At 41.4% G+C, this 22,636-nt stretch overlaps 1 protein-coding gene across 1 annotated transcript in view; it reads right to left on the bottom strand.

Moving 5' to 3' along the window:
- Positions 1-3,383: 3,383 nt before the first annotated feature.
- Positions 3,384-22,636, bottom strand: part of LOC103921745 (melanopsin-like) — a 39,230-nt gene continuing 19,977 nt past the window's right edge. Inside the window, exons 4-10 of the mRNA XM_009329756.1 lie at positions 22,256-22,459; positions 21,690-21,861; positions 19,728-19,883; positions 18,478-18,585; positions 12,418-12,592; positions 8,074-8,223; positions 3,384-3,773 (exon numbers count right to left, since the gene is read on the bottom strand). Of these exons, the coding sequence (XP_009328031.1) occupies positions 3,384-3,773; positions 8,074-8,223; positions 12,418-12,592; positions 18,478-18,585; positions 19,728-19,883; positions 21,690-21,861; positions 22,256-22,459 (1,355 nt within the window). The remainder of the gene's footprint in view (positions 3,774-8,073; positions 8,224-12,417; positions 12,593-18,477; positions 18,586-19,727; positions 19,884-21,689; positions 21,862-22,255; positions 22,460-22,636) is intronic.

The raw sequence follows: 22,636 nt of genomic DNA on the forward strand, positions 1-22,636 counted from the left end.
ATGTGAGAAAGGAGTCCACACTTAGAACACTGCATAATACACAGTTCCCCACTAGCTTGCATGGCTTTCATGTATTTGTGAAAGAACCACACAAAAAATAGCAAGGATAACCTACACAGGGAATCAGTAAAGAGCAGCTGTAAAAAAGAGGTGGGGGGGGGGGGAAGAAGAGTAAGGAAATTAAAAAAGAGGTTATTTGTCTCCCAGTATTTTCCAGTTTTGCGCATCACATGACACCTTGGAACATAAACATTTTCCAGACAGCAGAGTGGAAGGATTTTCTTGTTCAGGGGTGTCTCCTGAAAGGAGGGAAATGGATAGATGTCTGGGAACTGAATGAGCTTTCTGGAAGAAAATGGTATCGGTCCTGCTTAATACCAACCCAAGGCAGCAAGATTCATTAAGATTCAAGTAAGTAATTTTTTCCTTCTTATTTGAAACCTTTATCTAACCCTTGATTTAACTGTAAAAAATAAATTCATTGTCCATGGTAAAAGAAAATGTTTACACTTGTGGTCTGAACTTTCTGTTACTCATGAAAACTGGAACATTTCCTATAACTGTGCTATACAAAGATTTAGCAGAAACAAATAATGGGTGGTTAACTGTCATTCAGATTTAGGACAAAGATCAAAGAAAGACTGCTGTCACAGTTCTAATGTATTGATTTTGGTTAATTTTTTTTCAATTTTGTTCACCTGATTCCTGACATCCCAGTTGAAGTCATTGTATTTCAAAAGTTGCTGAGCAACTTCAGATTTTACCAAGTCGGTGAACTCTAATTTTAGATGCTCCGCACTCAAGTAGGCAAGTGCTTGGTTGCATGTGAGCAGTGTAAATGACTTGAAAGGAGCTGCTCATGTAAATAAAGTTACGTATGTACCTCACTATTCGCTGGATCAGAGCACAGGTTTCAAAAGCTTTGACTCAACTTTTTTGTTCCTCCTCCTGGCTTCTGAAATTAATGATTAAATAAGAAAAACAAACAATGAATAGTTTATTTTAACTGCTGAGAGTTTTTTATTCCATTTGAGTGAACCAATACATTCCTTTGTGAAATGGGAAGCAACAGTTAATATTGTACATTTTTATGTGCCATCTATTCTAAAGTGGCAACAGAGAAGTTTGCGAAGTTTTTCTGCATTGTGGTAGTCAATTTAAGATTCATTTACTCTGTGACTGATGTTTCTGCAAAAGTCTCACAGTGAATGTAATAAGTCTATCTGATATTTCATACAACTTTGTTTTATTTCTCTACTGCTATCTCATTTGGCATTCTAGCCTATGTCAGTTGAAGTAAACAGTAATCTTGACAGTAGCTTCAGAAGCAATGGTACTAATAGCATATTACATTAACAGTATAAAAATGAAACACTTCTTTGCACATACCTCAAGCCCACTAGTTTTCTGAGACACTTTATTAGTACCAGCACATATGCAAGAGATCACTGGAAAGTCATCTTGTAGGCTAACAAGTAGAATGCAAAACTTCATCTGGATACAGAGGAGGTTGTTGACTGTTACTTTAGGTCTTACTTTCTTCATCCTGTCGGAAACTATAGCAATATCCTGCCTACAGTCTTACCAGTACAAGTCTGTCAACATCTGAGTGCAAAATCTGCTCCAGGGCATGTTTTTATATCTTGGAACACCGAATGCATTTTCTTATTGTTATTTGGAGTAATTACAACAGTAAAAGTCAGGTATAAGACTTGGAAGGCTTGTAAGAACACTTGCTTCCCAACATCTGGCTCGAGAAGAAAGGAGATACAACAGCTGAGGATATTAAATGCAAGAAGAAGTAAGGTCACTGACTGCACAGTTGATGTAGGGGAAAAAACCCAAATTAGAGAGGACAGATTCAGCAAAAAAGTGAAAAGAATCAGAGATAGCAGGACAATATGTTTAACCTAAGATTAAGCCTCCCCCATTTTCCCTGAATATTGTATTTAATTAACATTTGATTACTCATTGTGGCCAAAACCACACACTGGATGAAAGCCTGGCACCGAGGAGCTGCAGGCGAGCATGTCCCTGTCCCAGTCCCCGGCAGCTGCCCCATGCTGCCTGCTCACTGCACCAGTCCTCGAATGGAGGAATTGCCTTTGGAAATGCCGAGCTGATTGCAGACAACCTTGGCATGATGCCTGGCCCCAGTAGAAAACCCGGCACCTGGTGGGCACGGCCTTCAGCAGCCCGGCTGTGGGTACCGCAGCGTGGTGCTGCCCCAGCTGAGCCCTGGCACCCAGAACCACGCACCGGGGCTGCACACAGACAACCACATGCGTGACGTGGCTCCACCACCCTTTTCCCCCCTTCCCACAGGGCAAGGAGGTGTGTTGGCCTTGTTTCTGATGAAGGTCTCTAGACAGCGGAGTGCCTCAAATAACAGCAGCTGTAAGAGTGTTAGCATTGCAATAGGCAGCCCATCTCAGCAACCACCTCAGTAACTCACCAGAGGTTTGTTTTTTTTCCTAAAAATAACAGAGCCCATACCAAAAGCAAGTGTCTCTGTCCTCTCAAAGGTCTGCCACGCTGACACCCTGCAAAGCCTCAGGTCTGTGAATTTGGAGGCATTCCTCTCTCTCCTGCGCTGCTTTGGGGTTTAGTTTGTTCTTCAGTGGTGTTCCTGTCTAGCTAGTTGCAAACAAGATTTGTGTTATCTTCTTTTGTAATTAAAAAAATAATTTAAAAAAATACTTCTAAGCTTTCCATCTTTCCATCTGTTTTTTTGGATCAGCAGAACAAGAAAATCCAGACTTCCAGCACTAAACTTTAAAAGCAAGCAGTCACTTCCCAGTTACACCATCAGTTTGTTTATTTACATTTAGCAAGCTGCCTATTTAAAAAAAACCCAAACAATCAACAAAACAAAACCAATGCTGAAAATAATTTGATTAAAAGATAGTTCAGATCGTCTAGCTGTCTGCATTACCACTGGGGCTGGTGGAAGCTCTGGTCTGGACTGTGATGGGAAGCGCCCCAAGAAGAGAGCTGCCAGAACAGGAACGCTCTTTCATGTGCAGGTAGCAGAAACATTCAGCAGCTGCCCCTGCTCTCACTCAGTCATTTTTCCTTCTGCTGGCACCTCCGTCTGTGGTTACAAATCAGGGCCCCATGAAGCAGGCAGCCGACTCAACCAATGCCACTCGATCACGCTGCCAGATCTTCCCCTGCTCATTTCCTGCAGCACAATCTGAAAGAAAGCCTGTTTCCATGCCTGAGCTGGTCTGGACAAAGATAAATCTGAAGGCTGCCTAGTGACTACCATAAAAACATACAAAAAGTCTGGTGATCTAACCTACAAGGCTTTGGTTATTTGGTATAATTAAGTGGAGAAGATGCCAAGAAAATAATTACCGGAAAGTTTTCTTTTGACAAACTTATGATAGAAATTTCTCAACAGCTTCAAGGAACTCTGTGGACGAGCTAAGCCCTTCCAAGTCCAGCAGATTGCCCTTTTTGTCATGAAAGTGGAATAATTCAGTCTCTTCCTCTTCCAGTTCCTCTCGAAATAGGTTGGTCTCTGAGGTAGGAATGATGACGATGCGAGGGATTGTATTGCTAATGATAGAGCCCAGGACTCCGTTAACTTGACTTTCTTGAGTTGCCACCTGTGAAGCGTCTGAGTCTCCTCCTCTGCTGACACTGCTGCTATTCAAACCAACAGGCAGAGACGCTGCTTTTAGGGAGCTGGTCACGAGTGTTGCAGGAGGACTGCGTGGGACCGACCGCCCAAGCACCTTCTCCAAACAGCTGGATGAGAGTGAAACCTAGAGCGGAGACATAAGCTTTAGTGTTGTCATACAGCATATGACTATGGAAACCGGTATTTGAAATTCATTTCCACTAGCTGCTATTTGAGTCACCAGTCATATTTTCTAAACACTTGAATCATTGACTAGAAAGAGGGAAAATCACTATGTGTTAACATCCATAGCTTGGAAAGCAGGATGTTAAATGAAGCAAAAGATGACATGCTCAAATATCAGCAGAGGCCAAAAAGAAAAACAGAAGAAAAGCCCATTCCTGTATCTGACTTATTTTATGTTTAAAAAAAAATTCTCAATTTTTAACACATCTCAAGGTACTGAATAATTGTACTTCCCTCTCTCATGGAAGAGATCTCAGATAAGACTCAAGCACACTGTATTCTTTGTTTGCCTAAAGTTTCATCATCCTTGTGACAATCTATCATGGTGCCCCCAAATGGCTCCTGGTACTGCCTTGGGGCAGTTGGTGGCTTTGCATTCATATGCATTTCCACCAACAAAGAGGGAAAAACGATGACCATGATTTTGCTTTGCTAACCATTTCCCATCTGCCTATTTTGAGAGAACTCTAATTTCTAACCTGGCCCTGATGGCAACTCCCCTATGACCTTTCCATAACTCTTCATGCACAGTATGCAAAACCAGAGTAAACTAAGTAAGCTTTGAAAGTGTTAGTTAATATTTAAATACACTGGCAATGGAAGGCACGAGTGATCAATTTTGGCTTGCTTTAGAAAATGCCAGCTAAGGTTATAAAATCACTGTGCCAGATATAGAGAGAAGTTAGAAGTCCCTCCTTCCTGGGGAAAAAAAAAATTAAAAAAATTTAAAAAAAAATCAACATTTAAAGTAAAATGCAGTTTTTACTTCATTGTTATGAAGCCTAATGGAATTCAGAGTACAACTAAGATTTACTCAAATTGTTACAAAGCATCTTTCAGAGTTATAGTTCTATTTGTTTCTCTTAATATGATTGTAAAGTGTAATAATTAGCTACACTGAATCTCTTCATAGCTTGAGCTTCCCATAATAGTTTTGTAAATTTTTTCCTCTATTCAGATATCCCTGTTCCAGTCATAAACCTCATTAATTCAACTTTAGTCTTCTTGAAGCACTCAGGCATGTAATTCCCATGGATTTATAGGGGTTTGGTGCTGAAACATCTTTTTAAAATATTAGATCAGTTTCTAGCATGATTACAGCCCAGCAGGGGCTGTAATCTTGGCCCCTTTTGTCTCCACCTAGTCCATGGCCTGTGATACTGCCTTTATACTGACAAACTAAATAGTTCCTTAAGTCAAAAAGGGAAAGGTTTTTTAGTTTTTGTTGTTGTTGTTGTTTTTGGTTTTGTTTTTTAAGATTTAGGGGTCATCTCCTCAGTCTTAGCAAGTAGTTTGGCAGAATGTTATTGCAGAGCATAGGTCTAGTCTGATTTTACAAACAGAAAACCAAACACACATTTGTTTTTCACACAAATTGTTCGGTGTGGTTTTTTTAAAAAAAAAAAACAAACAAACCACCACCAGAATTTTTGGTCTCTCTCTCCCCCCTGGGCTCTCTGTCAGTCTGGGTTTAAAATTAGATACTGGTATATACTGCAGCATAATGTAATTCTACTCCACAAGTAAGAATCATTTACCAATCCCTATCGATAACGATTTCTCCAGCCACTGTACCTACCCAAGTGGAGGGAAGCACAATGTGCTAAAAAAAGTGGTTTAAATCAATGTGACAGAGAAGAAAAATCTGTTCTTCCAAACCGATGACAACAATAGAATGAAAAAACCCAAAACCTAAAACCACTCCTCCCTGCTTCAAGTGCTGTTTTCACAGCAGCAGAAGGACAGGTTTCTTTTGGATACAGCTTAGTGGGCAGGACACCACTTCTAAGTTTTTTTAAATTGTTTTCACGCTGGGCAATTCCCTTGACACAAAAGCTGGATGCACAGAGCACACTTGGCAACTCTCCTTTGAAATCAAGTATCCAAACCTATCTTATCCTCATAATACATGCCTGCATTTTAATGCGTCCAAAAAAGGCCTCTTCACTGCCACGCCAGGTTTCCAGGTGTCAGTCTACATCAAGTCTGTCACCATCCTAACTAACTACAATAAGTCACGGGGCTGGATCATATCTTTGTGCCAGCATAGAAAGCAGTCCCGTGTGTTTTTATGCTCTGGAAAGCACCAAGCCCAGGACACTGATTGGCTTTTTTACTTTCACTTGAGGGATGACTTTTCTCTTTTGACAACCTGTCTGCAACTTTATGAGATTAAGGAGACCTGATCTCAGTCAGTGAAAAGAATTTAAAGGTATATAAATTTTTTAGATGTTGTTGAGGTGGTCTTCTTAAAGAAAGCGAAGGAAGCGTAAGATTCTTTTCCTAAAAAAAATAATCATCATATCTTGTTAAATCAAAAAGTTAGGTGACCCTTCACCAAATTCACACTTGTATTTCCATAGGTGAATATTTCTGGAAGTGCCGTAACTGGAATTCAGTCATAGACAATCCAGTAATGCTATTAAAACCTTAAAATAAATATCTAAAAACGCAGTGTGGTTTCTTTAGGGTTGGTTGGGGTTTTTTTTAAGGATAAATGGGTGGCCTTATAGCAAAACACTCTAACTGATCTGGACAAATAAATATTTATTCTGATAGAATGAATATTCATGCATTTAGCTAACACACAAAGGAGCTTCACACCACACAGGAATCTTAGCTGAAAATATTAAGAAAAGAAAATGAGGCTTTAAACATTCAATGTAAATAAACTCCACACATCTCTGTGAACACCACTGAAAGCCTCAGCATGAAGGTACTCTGTTTAAAGGTTATTTATCAAAATAATCTAACAGATGTCTTTCAAAGACAGAGTATAGTGTCTGAGCCTTTTTGTGGGCTACACAGTTACCAAATCGCAGAATACAGAAATATGTATTGTATTACTGAACACTTTTATGCAACCACCTCAGACTTATTTTCTTTCTACTTCCTTGTGAGACTGAAAACCGGTGGTTCTCCAGCACCTGGAGACAATCTCCTGTCTTTGCCACTTGCCTACAACCTTGGACACACTGGGCTACTGACGGAGGGCAGCAGAGGTGGGTGGTAGATTTGAGCCCATGTTGCCTGCCACCACATTTGAAGCCATTGTTTTTCCATCAATACTATTCACAACAGTTACAGGAAAAGACAGACCAGCGTTTCTCAGGACTTTATCTTAAGGAGACACATGAAAGAATACAGGGCAGATGCGTGCAGGAACCAGGTCACCGGATGGCTGGAAATTTCCAGAACAGCTCCTGCTTTAAACTACACTGTCTCTAGACAGTTAGCCTCAGAGCTGGAGGGGAGCACAGGGGACAGAAGCAGATGCTGTAGCTGCCCAAGGTGCGGGTGTTTGGCTACACACACTAGAGTAACCCCATGAAAGGGTGCCTCCATCAAAAAGTGGGTGCTACTCAGTCCAACCACAGGCAGGGGATTGTAAGTCCTTTCTTTTCTTGAAAATGCAGCACCAATATATGCTTGACATTGTGCCACCCATACAAATACTTGTTTTGCAACTGGTGATATGGTTCTGGCAGAAGCTGACTCACGGGTGACCTACTGCTCCCATCCTCAGCAGTTCCTCAGGGAACGGAGTGATCCCTAACCGCATGACACCAAACCTCAGTGGTTTGGGCAATGAGTGTGATGCATCCACAGAAGATGCGCTGAGTACTCACCATCTCCTCTTTCAGTGAGGGAAGGGTGGCAGCTGCCAGACTCTCCCACCCTTAGGGAGAAATGGGAGTTTCTTTCTCATCTTCCCCCTCAACAAAAATAAAAGATTTTAATGTACACTGGAAAAAGGAAAAAGGGTGGCTTCTATCATGTCAAACTCTGTTTTGCAGCCCTGACTTTATAATAAAAGGAGGCTGCCACAATGTAGATACGAGGGTCAGGATGGGAGGAACCGGAGCTGGGGTAGATAAACACGCGAAGAGGGAAAGAAGTCAGCTTCTTACATTTGATGCTACTGACTGTGCTTTAATGCAGCTTTAGAGCTATGAGCTGATGCTGGCTTTCCAAAAACAGGCAACATATCAGTGAAAAAAGTTAATAAGGCATTACTGACATTCTTATTAGTCACAAAAAAAGAACAGCAAGGCTGAAGAGGGCATTGGGATCAGTATAAATAAAGCCTACAGATGAAAGAGATCAGTATAAAGGCTGAATTATTATTCCAGAGATGACATACTGTAGCAAGATTAACGGTAAAATGGAGAGTCCCCAGCAGAGACTTTTTTCTTTACCTTTTCTGCAGTTGCTGCATCACAGCTGCAGGTCTTTGGGAGCAGGTCTCTCTTCCACTGTCTCGCACTTGTTGAGAAAGAATGGCTTCGGCGAGGCTGCAGTTTCTTGTGAGCTGGCTCTACAGGATCGAGCTCTACATCGCTCCAGGTCTAATCACAAATGATGAAGATTTCACACATTACATCCTTTCTCAAATTCTAAAAGTTCTCAAACTCTAGCAGAAACCGTGCACGCTTACAGAAAACTAAAGCTGTTCTAACACAGGTCTCACAGTCAAAACTCCCCTGGGGAGAGGCTTGATTTTTAATCTTGTCACTTACCCTGGACTATTTTTCTGAACCAAAAAAATCTTTGAAATAATTAAAAATTATTTAATCTCTTTTCACCAGGATGTTTTTCACCCTTTTTTATCTCATTGCTTGTGCGATGCTTATAGCTGCATAGCACCTGAAGTCTAAAGATGGGAGCAAGTACAACCAATCTGCTTAATATGGCTTATGGCATTCTGTGCGACCATCAGCTGCTACAAAACTGAGGACACGCACAGGTCCAAAACCACATTTGTATACATCCCAGCTGGATACCCAGAACACCCAGGGCTTCTCAAGCCCCATGAGCTTGCTTCTTCTCTGAACCGTCATCAGTGGATGGGAGGCAACGTGTGGGCTTTCCAGGAGCACGCCAGCAACGGAGCACAATTGTGACATTGCAACCATGCCGTTCCATTTACAGGCTTGGAGACAGGCCATCTATCATCCCTAACTTTGTGGTGACTTTTTGATTGGGTTTCAATGATGAGATCATTCCGCTATTCTCCACACCAGCTTTTAGATACGGATAGATAGATAGGGCTCCACACAAGTGGGAAGCTAGTGCATAATTCCACTGCATCACCTTGCTCGTACATCTATGTATTGCCACCTGTTTATTTCTCCTCCCTTGTAGAATCAAACTGTAAATACAACTTTATGTGACTCATGAACATGTTGGCTCCCTACGCTAACATGTACATAACACACAGAGGAAAGTGTTGGCGGCAACAGCTGTGTCTTTTACAGTGTTGCTAGTGTCATTCCTGCCTGTCAATACTTTATTGGAGCATTCCAAAATTTCACTCGGTGCTGCTGTCATGCGAGAGTCATTGAGCTTAGCTTTTATTTCAGCAGCTGCTGTTTCAGCTAAAATCTGTACAGCTGCACTGAGCTGTCAGTTGCCCCAAGAACAATTACCTTTGGCTGTGTCAACTCGGCCCAACACGGTGCTGCGCATAGCTAACAGCAGATGTTTTATTGGAGATTCCTGAGCCAAAGTTGTGCCAAAGGCTGAAGCCTCTTATCCACATTATCCCGTCTCTTTAAACAGCAACCCCAACCAAACACACACAACAACCTGCTAACCCCAGTGAACCAAAACCAAGTAGTGACCGACAGTGAAGAACAGAAAGTTTTTTGGGTCAGGATGGGTGATCCCGCAGAAATTACCTAATTTGACATCAAACAAAGGATTAATGGGGACAGAATTTAGGAATAAACTTTAAGGCAAGGAAAATTAAAAGGTAAAAGGGGCAAAAAAGGTTGGAAATAAGTAAATGAGGAGCCTCCCTGTTTTAAACTATGTCAACACATTTCCATGTCGCCACACGTGCTATCTACAACCAGTGAATGAAGCACAAGTGTAAGCAGACAAGTAGTCCCCGTGATTTCAAGGGGGATAGAGATATGTGTGGGTGCTCTGTTTGCTCAAGCTGTTAAGCAATCCCAAGCAAAATACACTCTTTTTTTTTTTTTTACGATGGGGTATTGGCATGTTGCATATACCAACCTCATATTGCAAGGATAATCTGGGTATTTTACAGTGTATGAAATCATCACAGTTGGTATTCTCATGCATCATTGTGTAATCAGTGGTCTGTGAATGGAGTTAAATCAGCAGGATAGATTATCTCATTTTCATTTACATTGTAACAGAAGTACTTACGCATTTATTTATATGTTCAAGAGCCAAGAAAAAAGAGACTAAATTTCATAGCCCATAAAAAGTAAGTCACTCTTTTTTTTCTATCTCATTAAGGTCTTTTGCCCTAATATAGCAACAAACAGAAAAACATGAAAGTGCTCCCCACACCCTGAAGACTATGAGAGCCTAGGCAAGCAAATTTGGGGATCCTTGTGCTGTGTGGTGTGGTACAGTGGTGTCACACTCCACAAGAGTCCCATCACATAATTCAAACTCATTTGGGCTCAAATCTGAACAACAGTACTCTAAAAAAGGCTTTGCCCAGGCTAAGAGAGGCCTTTCACTTTTCTATTTATTGTTTTAATTTAAAAGAAATTTTATGGTAGACATTTTATGAAACACTATTGAAAAAGCTTGTCGCTTCTAGACCAGGTCTCTTGCGAGAAGTAGCTTGTCCATTGCATGGTATTTAAACACTTGATAATATTGAATGACAAAACATGCCCCATTTAAGTGATTTCATGATCTTCGATTATCATCATTATTACTTGTCTGTAATATAGTAACCTGTAGGCTGTTTAGTGATAGCTGGGAATGCTGCTGGGATACATCATATACAGTCACAAAGTGGAAGAGTATCCTTGTCCCCAAACAGTCCACAACTTCACAAGCTGTATAGCTGAGGCTACCCAGTAACACGCAATTAGTCATTTTAACTGGAAGTCTGCCTGATGCGGCTGTATGGTTAATGTGCAAGAGAGGCAGCAGCATAGACTGCAAAGTAACCTGTCTTTTGTAATGGGATAGATTTAGTTTCATTAGGGCTCAGGCAGTGAGCCTTTCCCTCAGGCACTTAAAGTGGTTTTTTTTTGTTCTGTTTTTTGATTTCACAGCCAGAAGGCCCGAATTTCCTGTCAACACCCCAGGCACAGTGCTAGCATTGGCTGGGACTGCTTGGATTCCCAGTGAACAGTGCATTTTTTGCTCAGGTGTGTTTGCTTTACTGTCTGTCTGCCATGAAAGAGTTCAGAAATCTCCCTAGTGCTGTTACCTGAAAGGAACAACTTTCATTCTCAGGCAGAAAATTCAATACAACATTATCTTGTTCAAGGATGGTGCACTGTTCATGCTGGTTTTCCTGGTGGTCCTAGGTTCGTTTCCAAATCAAGGAGCCCAGCCTTCCCAAAAATACTCAACATAGTTACAATTTCACTGAAAAGTAGCTCCACGGCCTGACTCTCAGCAACAGCACCCTGAAAGCAGCAGCATGCAGGTTACAGCACACAAATAACCGAGCCCCATCCTTGCTCAGACCGCTGCCACCTGGCTCAAGGGGAGAGCCAAGAGTTTGCCACTCAGCCCATCTTGGTGATTTATGCCTTCGTGAAAGGTTACTGACTGCAGCCATCACTCTGGGAGGTGTCTTATGCCCGAGCTGAGCGTGGAGCAGCGCGGGTCCCTGGGAGGGCCAGCCCCAGCCCAGCCCCTGCTGCGGCTGCCATCCCTCCCCCTGGGAGCTGCCTTCCCAGCACCTCTGCGGGCAAGGCCGGCTTCTTGTGACTTACGGAGGCAGGCGAGGTCATGCCGAGAGGGGCTGTGAAGAACCCCAAGGGATCTTTTTATTTCTAACTCCCTCAGTCCTACTGCTATGAGACCTGGTTTCTGTTTAATTCTGCTTGGTTGGGAAGGAGAGAAAGGGCTCACTCTGCCTTTTTTCCCCCTAATGCAACCCAAACCAACAGGTTACACATCCTGAGTTTCTAACCTGTGAGTATTTCCTAGGAAAAGCCTCCATGCTATAGGCAACTGCTTCTTCACATTACGCTTCAGCCAGACCACTAGCCTTACTGAGAGTTGGGGCACGCTGCTTACAAAACACCCCGCCTAACTCCAGGCACAGGAATCTTCCACTCCTCACGGTTAAAACCCAGGGAAACAAATAGAAAAGTTTCCTGTCTACAGAAAATGGGCTTCCTTTAAGACAATAAAATGGCTATTGGATAGGTTAGAAAACTTCAGATGGAGATGGTTTTCCTGTCCTCCAGGCTCACCAGATACTGAATTATGTAGCAAAGGGTTGGTGACATGGAGAGTACCTGACAATGGCTCTTTTTAACTCACATTAAAGACTTAACCCAAACATCCATGGTCCCATTAAGTGTCTGAGTCATGCAGAAGAACTGGGATGGATGCTTTTTCTGATCAGAAATCATCATGCATGAACTCCCAGAAAGGTTTTGAAGAAATGACCTCATACGACCCAAAAAATTTAGCTACCCCCCCTTTTCCATTCTCTAGTTTTGAATGTGTATTTATAGAGTCACTAATTTTGTGAGTCAGGGAAACATTATACTCACTTTCCTTCATGGAAACAATAAAGGACTTACAGCTTCTCCAGTGGAAACTGATGAAACACAAGTGCTTTTGGTCCTGCCAGCAAGAGAGTGATGGCTGGAGAGAGAGGTCCTGAATGATGATTCATTTATGGAGCCTCTCAGGAGGTCGTTATTCGATACTCGTATTAGGAACCTCAAGCAGGGAACAGCATTGTGGATGGTTTTTCTGAAGGAAAATGGGAGAAGAAAAAAACACAAATGGCACATTGACGATGCAGCTTTGAAAATCATGTGGTGAAAGTACCGTTTCCATAACCTCAGCACGGCTTCTGTTTTGATTGAGGAGGTCTTAAAGACTACATGGAAACAACATAGTATATCTAGTGGAAACTACTCAACAGGCTGAAAGGAAAATAGCAGGTGGCTTCTGGGCCTCGAATCAAAACACGCATGGAAGAGCTGCATGGATAAGTAGTAAGAATTGAAAATATCTTGAAGAGCATGAAAGGTTAACCCAGAAAACTTTCAGGTTAGCTGGTATGAAGGTCTTTCCTGTGCAAAGACACAGGACGAATAGAAAAAAGGAAGGGGGAGAGGGCCAGAAGAATCAGATATTGTTTATTTGTATCGTGGCAGCTCCTGTAAATTCCTATCAGGAATTAACACTCTGTACAAGCACAGAGGAGAAGGATGATCTAGGCCCCAAAGAACTTAAAACCTGCCTAATTCATTAAATAATAATCTAGTAATGGTTGTATGAGTCTATTCTTCCTGGCCCCAGCCCTGCCCCTGCATGGAGCAGAAGACCCCAAGAGCCTCCCCTGCACGACGCCAGTTGGCCTTGCTCCTTGTTGCCACCGAGGACTGGCAGGGTGATGCATTTGGTATAACACCTCCCCAGTGCCATCCATTATTTCAGCCCATTCAGCCAGATGAAGCTAATACTGGCATAAAGCTAAATGAATAAGTCAAGAAGCAAGGCAGCAACAAGGCACATAGAAAACAACTGATATGTGGGACTTATGGTTCAATGGAGGATGTTAGTATATTAACTTTACACTGAGATGCAAGTCAAGCGGATGTATATTGTAAAATCTTTCCTTCTGTAATTACCAGTTTTGTTGAATAACTAGTACATTTTAAATCATCATTTCTATTCTCAGAAAAGACCACACATGTTGAAGTCTCAGAGATCACAAGATGAGATCACTAGTTTGTCAATCCAAAAAAAAAAAAAAAAGAAACCAACCTCACAACCACCACCAAACTCCAATATTTGGCATCACCACCACTCTCAGTATACCAGACTTCTGTATGTCTTTCCTCTCTAACTTCAAAGGCAACTGAACAAGCAGCTCTGTGCCTACAGTGGAGACAAGGACTGAAGAAAGCTTTCTGCCCACACCATCATTCCTGATTCTGCCAAGATGCCTGTCAGTGAGCTGGCAGAGCCCCACCAAGATGCTTGGGGGTGCAGGAGGCTGCCCATATGGTGCTGGATAAAAAAAAAAGAGCTAATGTTGTGCAGAAAATAAAAAGTTTTGAGCAAACAGCAAGGGTTTACAGGACACGAGAAAATGCCAAGCCCCCATAAGTTAATTTTCATGTTGAAGACCTCAGGCTGGTGCTGAAAAAGCAGCTGCCAGCTTTTTTCCCCAGCTGAAAAGCTGAACCACCTCCCCAGACATAGACGTAGCTTTTGATGTCTGTCACAGACTACCTGGAGCTGTAAACTATTCAATAACTTCAAATTGGTGTAAAACATAGCATCCTGTTTATTAACTGGGATTTCATGCAGAGACCTCCTCACACTGGAGGTTCAGGAAAGGTATGTCTGATGGTGAAATTTCAAGGACAACATAAGAACATTTTTGGTGTCTTGAGGGACCAGAGTTTCAATTTTATTAATATTTGGTAGGACTGTTGAGGGACATTTTCTGGGCTGAGATGAAAGTATGGATTTTGAAGGGCGTTTTAATAATGTACATGTGAAATACAAAATAGGTATAAACCTAAGGTGCTTATTTGATGACATTTTTATAATCCTCTAACATGAGAGTCACACAAAGTCAAATATGTAGTAATTGCAAACAACTTCTTGAGAAATATTGCAAATCAAAATTGTTTATGATTATTCAGTCATTTATGATGGAGCAGTTTTGAACAAACCATTTTTGTAAAATTGTGCTTCACTTGGGAGCAACTTAGAAACATGGAGGTGCAGAATTTCCCCATTTGCTATGAACAAGTGATTATAAAACCTAAAACTTCCAAATATCTAAGGAGCTTTCTGCAATAACTCTAACAACAGCCAAGCGATGCTCTCTACAGCTCATGTACAGGTTGTTAAAGTAGTGAAAACTTTCTTCCCCCACAAAACAGCATTTCATGAATTAAAACTTCGCATACATTTCCTTACTTACTCACATTTGTTACTTCCAGTGATACCTATCAGGGAGAGAAGTGCGTTTCTCCTTCATACTGGTGGGGAGTGGGTGGGCAGGGGGGTGTATAACAATTAACCTCTCAGACCAGTTCTTAAAAGCCAAATGCTAGCACAAAGGTCACTGTTACATTTTCAGTTACATTCACTGTAATGCACTTTTTTCCACTGCTTAAGGTAAGGAAACCTCACAAAAAGACTTGTTTGATTTTTTGGGGTGTTAAGATGCAGCAACAGCAATTCTCTGTGCAAAAAAGCAACTTGCTTTGGTAGCGTTGCATCATCAGTTTGAGCTGCATCTGAACTCTTTAGAGCCTGATTTCTAGGTGCCTCTTTCTAGAAAGGTTTGGAAAAGAACTTAGATGTAACCTAGTTCAGTAGTTCCGATACAAAATGGCAATTCATCCCCCCCAAACCAGTAAGTTTTGGGTTGAACAGACTGGCCCATTTATCCATCATTGGATAAATGACTTTTCAGACATAATGTGAGTTATTACAAGATATGGAAATTATCCAGAAACCCTGACCTTTACATACATATTCACTGTTCAAGCAAAATTGGTCCTGCCAACGTATTTTCACCCCCTGACTTGTTGGTGTACTGTAGCTGCTTTTTCAGTTTCAAAACTGCATGCTTGATTCATCACGAGGGACCCAACATTACTTCTTTTCCTGACTGGATGACTACCAAGTCTATAAAATGTCTTCAAAACAACTGCACAAACACTTCTCCTGTTGATATGTCTAGAAATACAAATTAAGAAGCATGACACCCCACCCACCCCTCATATTTTAAGAGAGTCTCTGAAATCTTGTTGTGGACTCCAGCCTTTTTCTTAATACAGTCTTACTTGGAAAAGCCAATGCTGGCAGGAAAAACACTGATTGAAGCAGTTCACTATATAGTATCTGCTTTGAAAACACTCTCTTGACCTTGCAAAAATAATATAAGGAATCACTGAACACAATAGCTTTGGGTCAGAAAAAAATACCAGATTCATAATGTGTCAGCCAGCCATGCAAATCTGCTCATTGAACTTCTGCAAGCCATTAGAGAGTAGTCATTCTCTTATTATAAACTAAAATCCTCTACAACCTTCAAAAACTAAGATGGATTCAGGCTTTTGGAGGACGCAAGTGGTTTTAGTTACGATCAGACATTTTCAAACAAAATATATGTTTTCACCATTTCTGGGTATATTTCCACCAGCCTTCTGGGAAGCTTTAACTGTTCTTACAACCACACCTTCACTCATCAGACATTCAAAACAATGAACTCTTTCCAGCTCCCAAATCCTAGTTTTCAGGCAATAGAACCTAGCAGCTTTGCCTCTTCGTGGGCGAGACGAACCTCATACCAACGACTAACCCTGCCATCTAGTGGCGTTTATACATTCACCACCACGGCACCCCCGTGTTTCGTCTGAACTTTTGGCACAGCATCCCTTTGTGGTAAGCACGCTTTGAAAGACTTGCGGAAAAATCTAGAGATATGCCGACTAACAGTTCTTTTACAAGAATTTCTCCTCTTATATAATAAAGCATTTTTCACTGCCAGTGTTTCAGAACCACATTACGTACAGCTACGGGAGGAAATGGCAAGCTCTGAGCTATATCTTTATGTGAGGTATAGCTTCTTCCATGTACACTGCTGTGAGTTCGTAAAGGTGAAAAGAGATATTTAGGAGCTCATCTGATGCTGGAGATAGGGCTGAGAACACAATGGAGTTGTATTCCTTTCCTTACATTAAACAAACAAACAAAATCCCCAAAACAAACCCCCAAAAATCTACTTTTGCTGGTCTTTCGGAAGCCAAATATTTAGAAGTTTTAATAGAAGTGACTGACTTTGCCAGTACTTGAACACATTTCTCAGTTGAAGCTGGGAGGACATTTCTAAATGAAATGATGACTTCAAAAAAGTAGTTTTAGCTTGTATAGTGTCTGGGAAGTGCAGGGTAAGTTTGTTCTTGTTTGAAACCATTCAGCAGAACACCATGCCAGTTTATTTCCTTGCTAAAGTACCTCCTTTTAGGACCACATGACTGAAGATACAATCATTTTTGATATGTCCATACTATGCATGCCTCCAGGTCCTAGCTAGCTCAAAGAGCAGGTGACCTTTTTGAAATGCAAGGTGCTTCCTTCTCATGCTTTCCCTAAATGTTGGGGAAGGCTGAGCTGGTCTCTGGAGACCAACTGGGATGCTCTAAAGGAGTTATTAAATGAGATTATAATGGAACTTCTTCTGTGAAGGGAAAGGTTTCTGGTTCTTTGGAGGGGTGTCTTTTATGGTATATTAAATTATCATTCTATTCACATAATCTTGTAGGTTTCCCATCAGAGCAACAGTACGGAATTTTTTTTTTACAATGCATTGTTACCTTTCTAATAATCTACTCCGTGGGAACAAGTTATCTTTATACTCTCTGTCCCTTATCTTTTTGCAGTCAGAAGGCCTGGATAAAAAGTAGAATTAATACCTTTCAGCTCAGAAACTCATTCACTGGATGTGAGGGAATTGAGAAGGAAATAAAAAGGCAAGAAAAGTTGGCTAACCATGCAGCTTATTGAGACTGGAGAGTGTTTGAGTATTTGTTAGTGAAATTGTGCTGGTTGGCACAGTTTTCTGTTTTACAGTGTACAGTAATTGATATCTGTAATAATAAGTAGAATGAAAATGTAGAATAATTTGCTTATGAAGGCACAGGTTCGAAATATTTCATGTCTATAAGAAAATATTGAAGTGTTTCAGAGAAGTGAACATCACATTTGCCCAGTGAACCACATTAGTGTAGTGTAAAACTTTTTTAAGTCAAAGCTAATATTTTTGAAAAAGGGAAAGAACAGAAAAGCTTTTACCCGAGACAACTAAATGAAACAAATATGAAAACTGAGCCTTCAGAAGAGACTTCCTCCCACAAAAGTAGAGTATTTCAGAAACATCTGCTTTATTTTTTGAAGGCAAATACTTGTTGACCAAAGTTAGTGAGCCTACTAATAAAAAAAGCAGTATTTTCAGTATATTTGGAAATATTTCTCATTTGCAGGGAGCTCTGTCTGGATTACCGGCTTCCTACAGCTCTCACTTTGCACAGAACTTCTATGAAAATGCTGTTTGCTTCTTACAGAGCTTCTCCCAAAGACCAGCAACTTGTTTACATTAGTACTGATGTTGGTGTAAAGAGAATAACTTAAGCACTTCAGAAAACCAAACCTTGAATATAGGTATATATAGCTTCTTAAATTGGTGATGATGCGATTTCTGAGCCTCACTGGTTGGGACCTATTCTGCGGAGAGTGCTCTTTAGCAGCCCTCCCTGATACGGCAAAAGATGACCCTGAGCATCACCTCCTCCCATCAGTTGCGGTGTCGTACAGATCCACAGGAGAGAGCAGGGTTGTGAGGGGGAAGTAAGGTGAAGGGACGGACTGTTGCCCTCTGTTGGCCACCTCTCAGGCCACGTCTGGAGCTCCCCGTGCAGTTTGGGCTGTCCTGTAACAGGTGGAAAAGGTGCAGGGTCTGACCACCTGGATCCCATCATGGGGTGGTCAAGGCGGGAGCACGCATTGCATGGAGCAAGGCTGAGGGTAATGGGGGTAGCTCGTTCATTGTAAAAAACACATTTGCATGTACAGTTATACACATACCTATAAGTTTACTGTACCTGTATCTTGGGTGAATTATTGCATATATGATGGGGTTGTAGACTGCAGAAGCTTTGGCAATAACTGCTGGCACAGATTTGGAATATGGTGTTAGGGTGTTGCCTCGACTAAAAGAAAGCAAAAACATTACTCACACAGCTATGCCATGGATTAATACTAAATTACTAAAACATATTACTCTTTTTGACTGTTTTTGTGCTGTGATCTCTTGATAAGAAATACCCCTGAAGCATTAATTAATTTAAATGCATTCTTTGCTCGGATGAAAGGCTTGCATTTGACAGCGTGTACTTGGTTTCATTCATTTGGAGAAGATGAAGGACATGCAAGTAATTAGTTATCTATTTGAGGATGACCAGGAACACAGAGAATCACCTTCTCTGTTTCTGCACTAGGCAAAAAAAAAAAAAAAAAAAATAAAAAAATCCCCAAACCAAACAACCCCCATTGTGACCATCTGGGAAAAGGGAATGGTGATAAAAAAGAAACCAGAATCAAACCTAAAAATCTTTCAGCAGCAGCAACCGTGCTGCCCAGTAATGGGTGTCAATGACTCAGTTGCAAACACTGCAGAAGGAAGAGAGGACTAGAAGTGATTTGAAAGCAATATTCTCCTCTTGACTTTAAGCTCCCACAGTCAGTCACATGTGATCAGTGTCGGCACGGGATAATCACAATCAATATCATAGACTCACAAAATGGTTTGGGTCAGAAGGCACCTTTAAAGATCATCTAGTGCAACCCCCCTGCCATGAGCAGGGACATCTTTCACTAGATGAGGTTGCTCAGAGCCCCGTCCAACCTGACCTTGAAATCAAAAACATGCACTGACAAGACAACAGGTCCCTTTGGAGCAGAGAGCAATTGGAGGAAGATGGGAGCTTAGGGGTGAAGATCTGGGAATTTAACCTCTTTTCTGCCCTCTGTCAGAGGCAGCAGTGTATGGTGGAAACCTTTTGAGAGAACAGGTACTAGGAGAGAAAAGAGGTAACTCCTCCAATTCATTCAAATTCATGGGGGAGAGGAAACAATGTGTACCAAAAATGTAGATAAAAAGTGATAACAGTTTTAAAATACATAGACAACCCCTTTCCTGGCTTTATCCAGAAGGATATAGTGAAAAAAGCAATATCACTCTAATGTAATAACTATTTAAAACCTGTTCCAAAGGGAGATCTATTTCTTGTGGGTGACAGCACTAATCATACTTCAGAATAACCCATGCTCATTGGATTATGTTTCCACTTACCCTGCCCAGGCAATCAAGGTGACACAAGCATATGGAGACCAGGACAGGACAAACACAATGATGACCACAAAAGCAATTTTTGCCAGTTTCCATTCATTCTTTACGGACTGAGAGAGGTAGGATTTCCGGCTGCAGGATCCTAGCTTTTCAACATCTCTGTGAGGGGGGAAAAAAACACAGATACGTCAGCAGGAGGATGAAAAAGCAAGGTGCAACATCTCTAATGCATTCTCAGCAATATGCAAAATGAAGCAGATTTCGTCCTTCCCTGCTCTAACTATTCTTCTGTCTTCTGATATTTAAAAATCTGGGAGGCAATTAATGTAGTAAAATTGTCCCAGGTGTTTTGTCTGAGCTTCGACCGCATGTGGGACTGTGCCGGAAGAACCCCTGAGACTACAGGATGGAATCGCCATCTCCTTATCCTGACACAAGGAGGGTTTCAGGTTGGGAGGGTGAAGAAATTGGTACCCCTTGCCCTTCATTGCTCTCGGAGGTGGAGCAAGCAAAGGCACAGCTGGATGCAAAATCAAATCTGATGGCTTTTCCTTTTCAAGGGGGGAACAGCTTGCAGAAATTCCAGCTTACAAGGCAACATGTGCTGGAATACCCCGATTACCTGAGGAACCTGGCCCCAAATACTTACGGGGACATTTTTACTTCCCTGCAGATTTATTCACTGGAGAAGAGTATTTTCAGGGGGGAGTACGACAGGCAGTCCTAATATTTTTGCCAAAAAATGTCCCATGTAATTATCTTCTCACATCAGACAAACACCTCACACTTTACTAAAAAATAAGAAAGACTTTATATGGTTTAGCATTTTACATAGTTTAGCATAGAAATAATAATTTTTACATATCAGTGTTGTTAAATGAAGATATATTTCAGGCTGAAGGCAGTAATTACCAGCCAGCAGGGTAACAAGCTGTTTCCTGGTGCACTGTGAATATACCCATAAAGTGAGTTTACTGTATTAGTGCGTAAAAGGCATAGAAAAATCTTGTTGCCGCTGTGCTTCACGGGTGTACAGGGCACCATTGTTTTAAGGATGCATTCTTTGCTCCTTTGCTTGGTATCAAATATGCATGCACAAAGCATAGTAAAAACCAAGACCGAGGCCAAAAGTAGAGCTCAGTAAGAACTTCAATTTAGGCATACAGCTGAACATGCTTGTAAGAATGGAATTTAGCCTTGTGAAGCCAGATGACTTCAACAAGTACCTGCAGATAGGTGCAGAGAAAAGCCATCGGAGCTGATGACACTGCGAGCAGCAGGAAGGACTCACAACTTCAGCTGGTGTTGGATCAGACCAAAGATAAGTCATGTTCTCGTTAGGAGAAAAATAGCTGACAGAATGAAGTTACTTTACAGATCTAACACTCTGCTGATTTTTTATTTCAAATGTAGACCAAGAATTTGGGGGGAAAAAAAAAGTGTCCTAACAAGCGTAGCCAGATTATGTGTGTGCAGTTATGATGCTTGAGTGAACCACACGGTTTTCTGGGATGCCTGCCTTAAATAAAACTGTCAAAAAATATGAGGACCGTTATGTTTACAGAGCAGCTCAAAGGCAGATGATGCCCCCATTGCTACATGCTATTTATCAATCCTTGGGGCTGAAAACTGTGCTGGAATGCACAGGGACCATGTTTCTTGTATTGCAAATCTGAAATACAAATAATCCAAACTCTCAAGTTATCCAATATACGATTAATTACCACACTCTGGGCTAAGATTAAAACCACCAGAGACTTCTTTCCCTGCTCCAAAATACATACATTCAATTCCAGTTTTTACACTGGCAAAAATATTTCTCCAGTTACAGCTGTTAATGATCTGCTACTTTATTTCCAATTTCAATTTAGATGAATTTTGATTCAGATTTTTCTGCAGCTGAAGAAATTGAGAAAATCTAATACAAGAAAAGGGAGATTTACTTATTTCAGCTACGTTGCTTACCTGCCAGTACGTCTTATGGCCAGGAACATAAATAAATAGCAATGGAATATTATTATCAGGGGAATAAAAAACACGCAGCAACATAAAATCATGGTGTAACTTCTGTTTGCAGGAGAGTAGGTTACATAGTCCCATGTACAGGATATCATCAAGCCCTCAGGCACATAGGAACCTATGAAATACACGGAATATGTTATTTACACATACACCCAAAGCTTGCGCAGTTGCTGATCCAACAACTGAAACAATTAAAAAACCCCCATACTGTATACATAGTCTTCAAGAGCTACGCATGCCATGTTATACGTGGAGAGGAGGTCCTGACTGCCAGACTCCGAGATACGCCTAATACTCCATCTGCAATTTGTTCTGCTTGAATACGACCTGGGGGTAGGGGGGTATCTCTACTGCAATAGGTGCAGATACACGGTGTGACAGCAAACCATCAGGTGGTGGCTAAGCACCCACCAGAGAACTTATCAAAAGTCTCATTTTTTCATACCCTGACCAAGGCTAAAACAGACCTCGTAGGGAACACTAGAAGAGATAGAGAGCAGACAACATACTCCACCCGAGGAGCGGAGCCACGCTCCATCCCAGCGAGTACAGCCACACAGCAGCGATGATCTGCATGGTGCGTTTCTTTGAAGTCCACTGTATGGATCGCAGGGGCTTAGTGATCACAAGGTAGCGGTCAACAGAAATAGCTAATAAAGTCATCATTGAGGTTATTCCAAAGATTGCCCCACAGAAAGCGTACAAGTCACAGCCTGAAGCAGAAAATGGCAATGATGTCAGGGATTTTCTTAAAGCAGACGCATGTTTTCTCTCAGAGCCTGACATGACAAACCTCCCATTTTTTCCTGGCTCAGGACTTCTCTCGCATTAGAAGAATTTTCTTAGCCTCACAATTTCATAATCATTAAGTGTTTATTAGAAAAAACACC

The sequence above is a fragment of the Pygoscelis adeliae genome, unplaced genomic scaffold, assembly GCF_000699105.1.
Source record: "Pygoscelis adeliae isolate BGI_AS28 unplaced genomic scaffold, ASM69910v1 Scaffold67, whole genome shotgun sequence".
NCBI lineage: Eukaryota > Metazoa > Chordata > Aves > Sphenisciformes > Spheniscidae > Pygoscelis > Pygoscelis adeliae.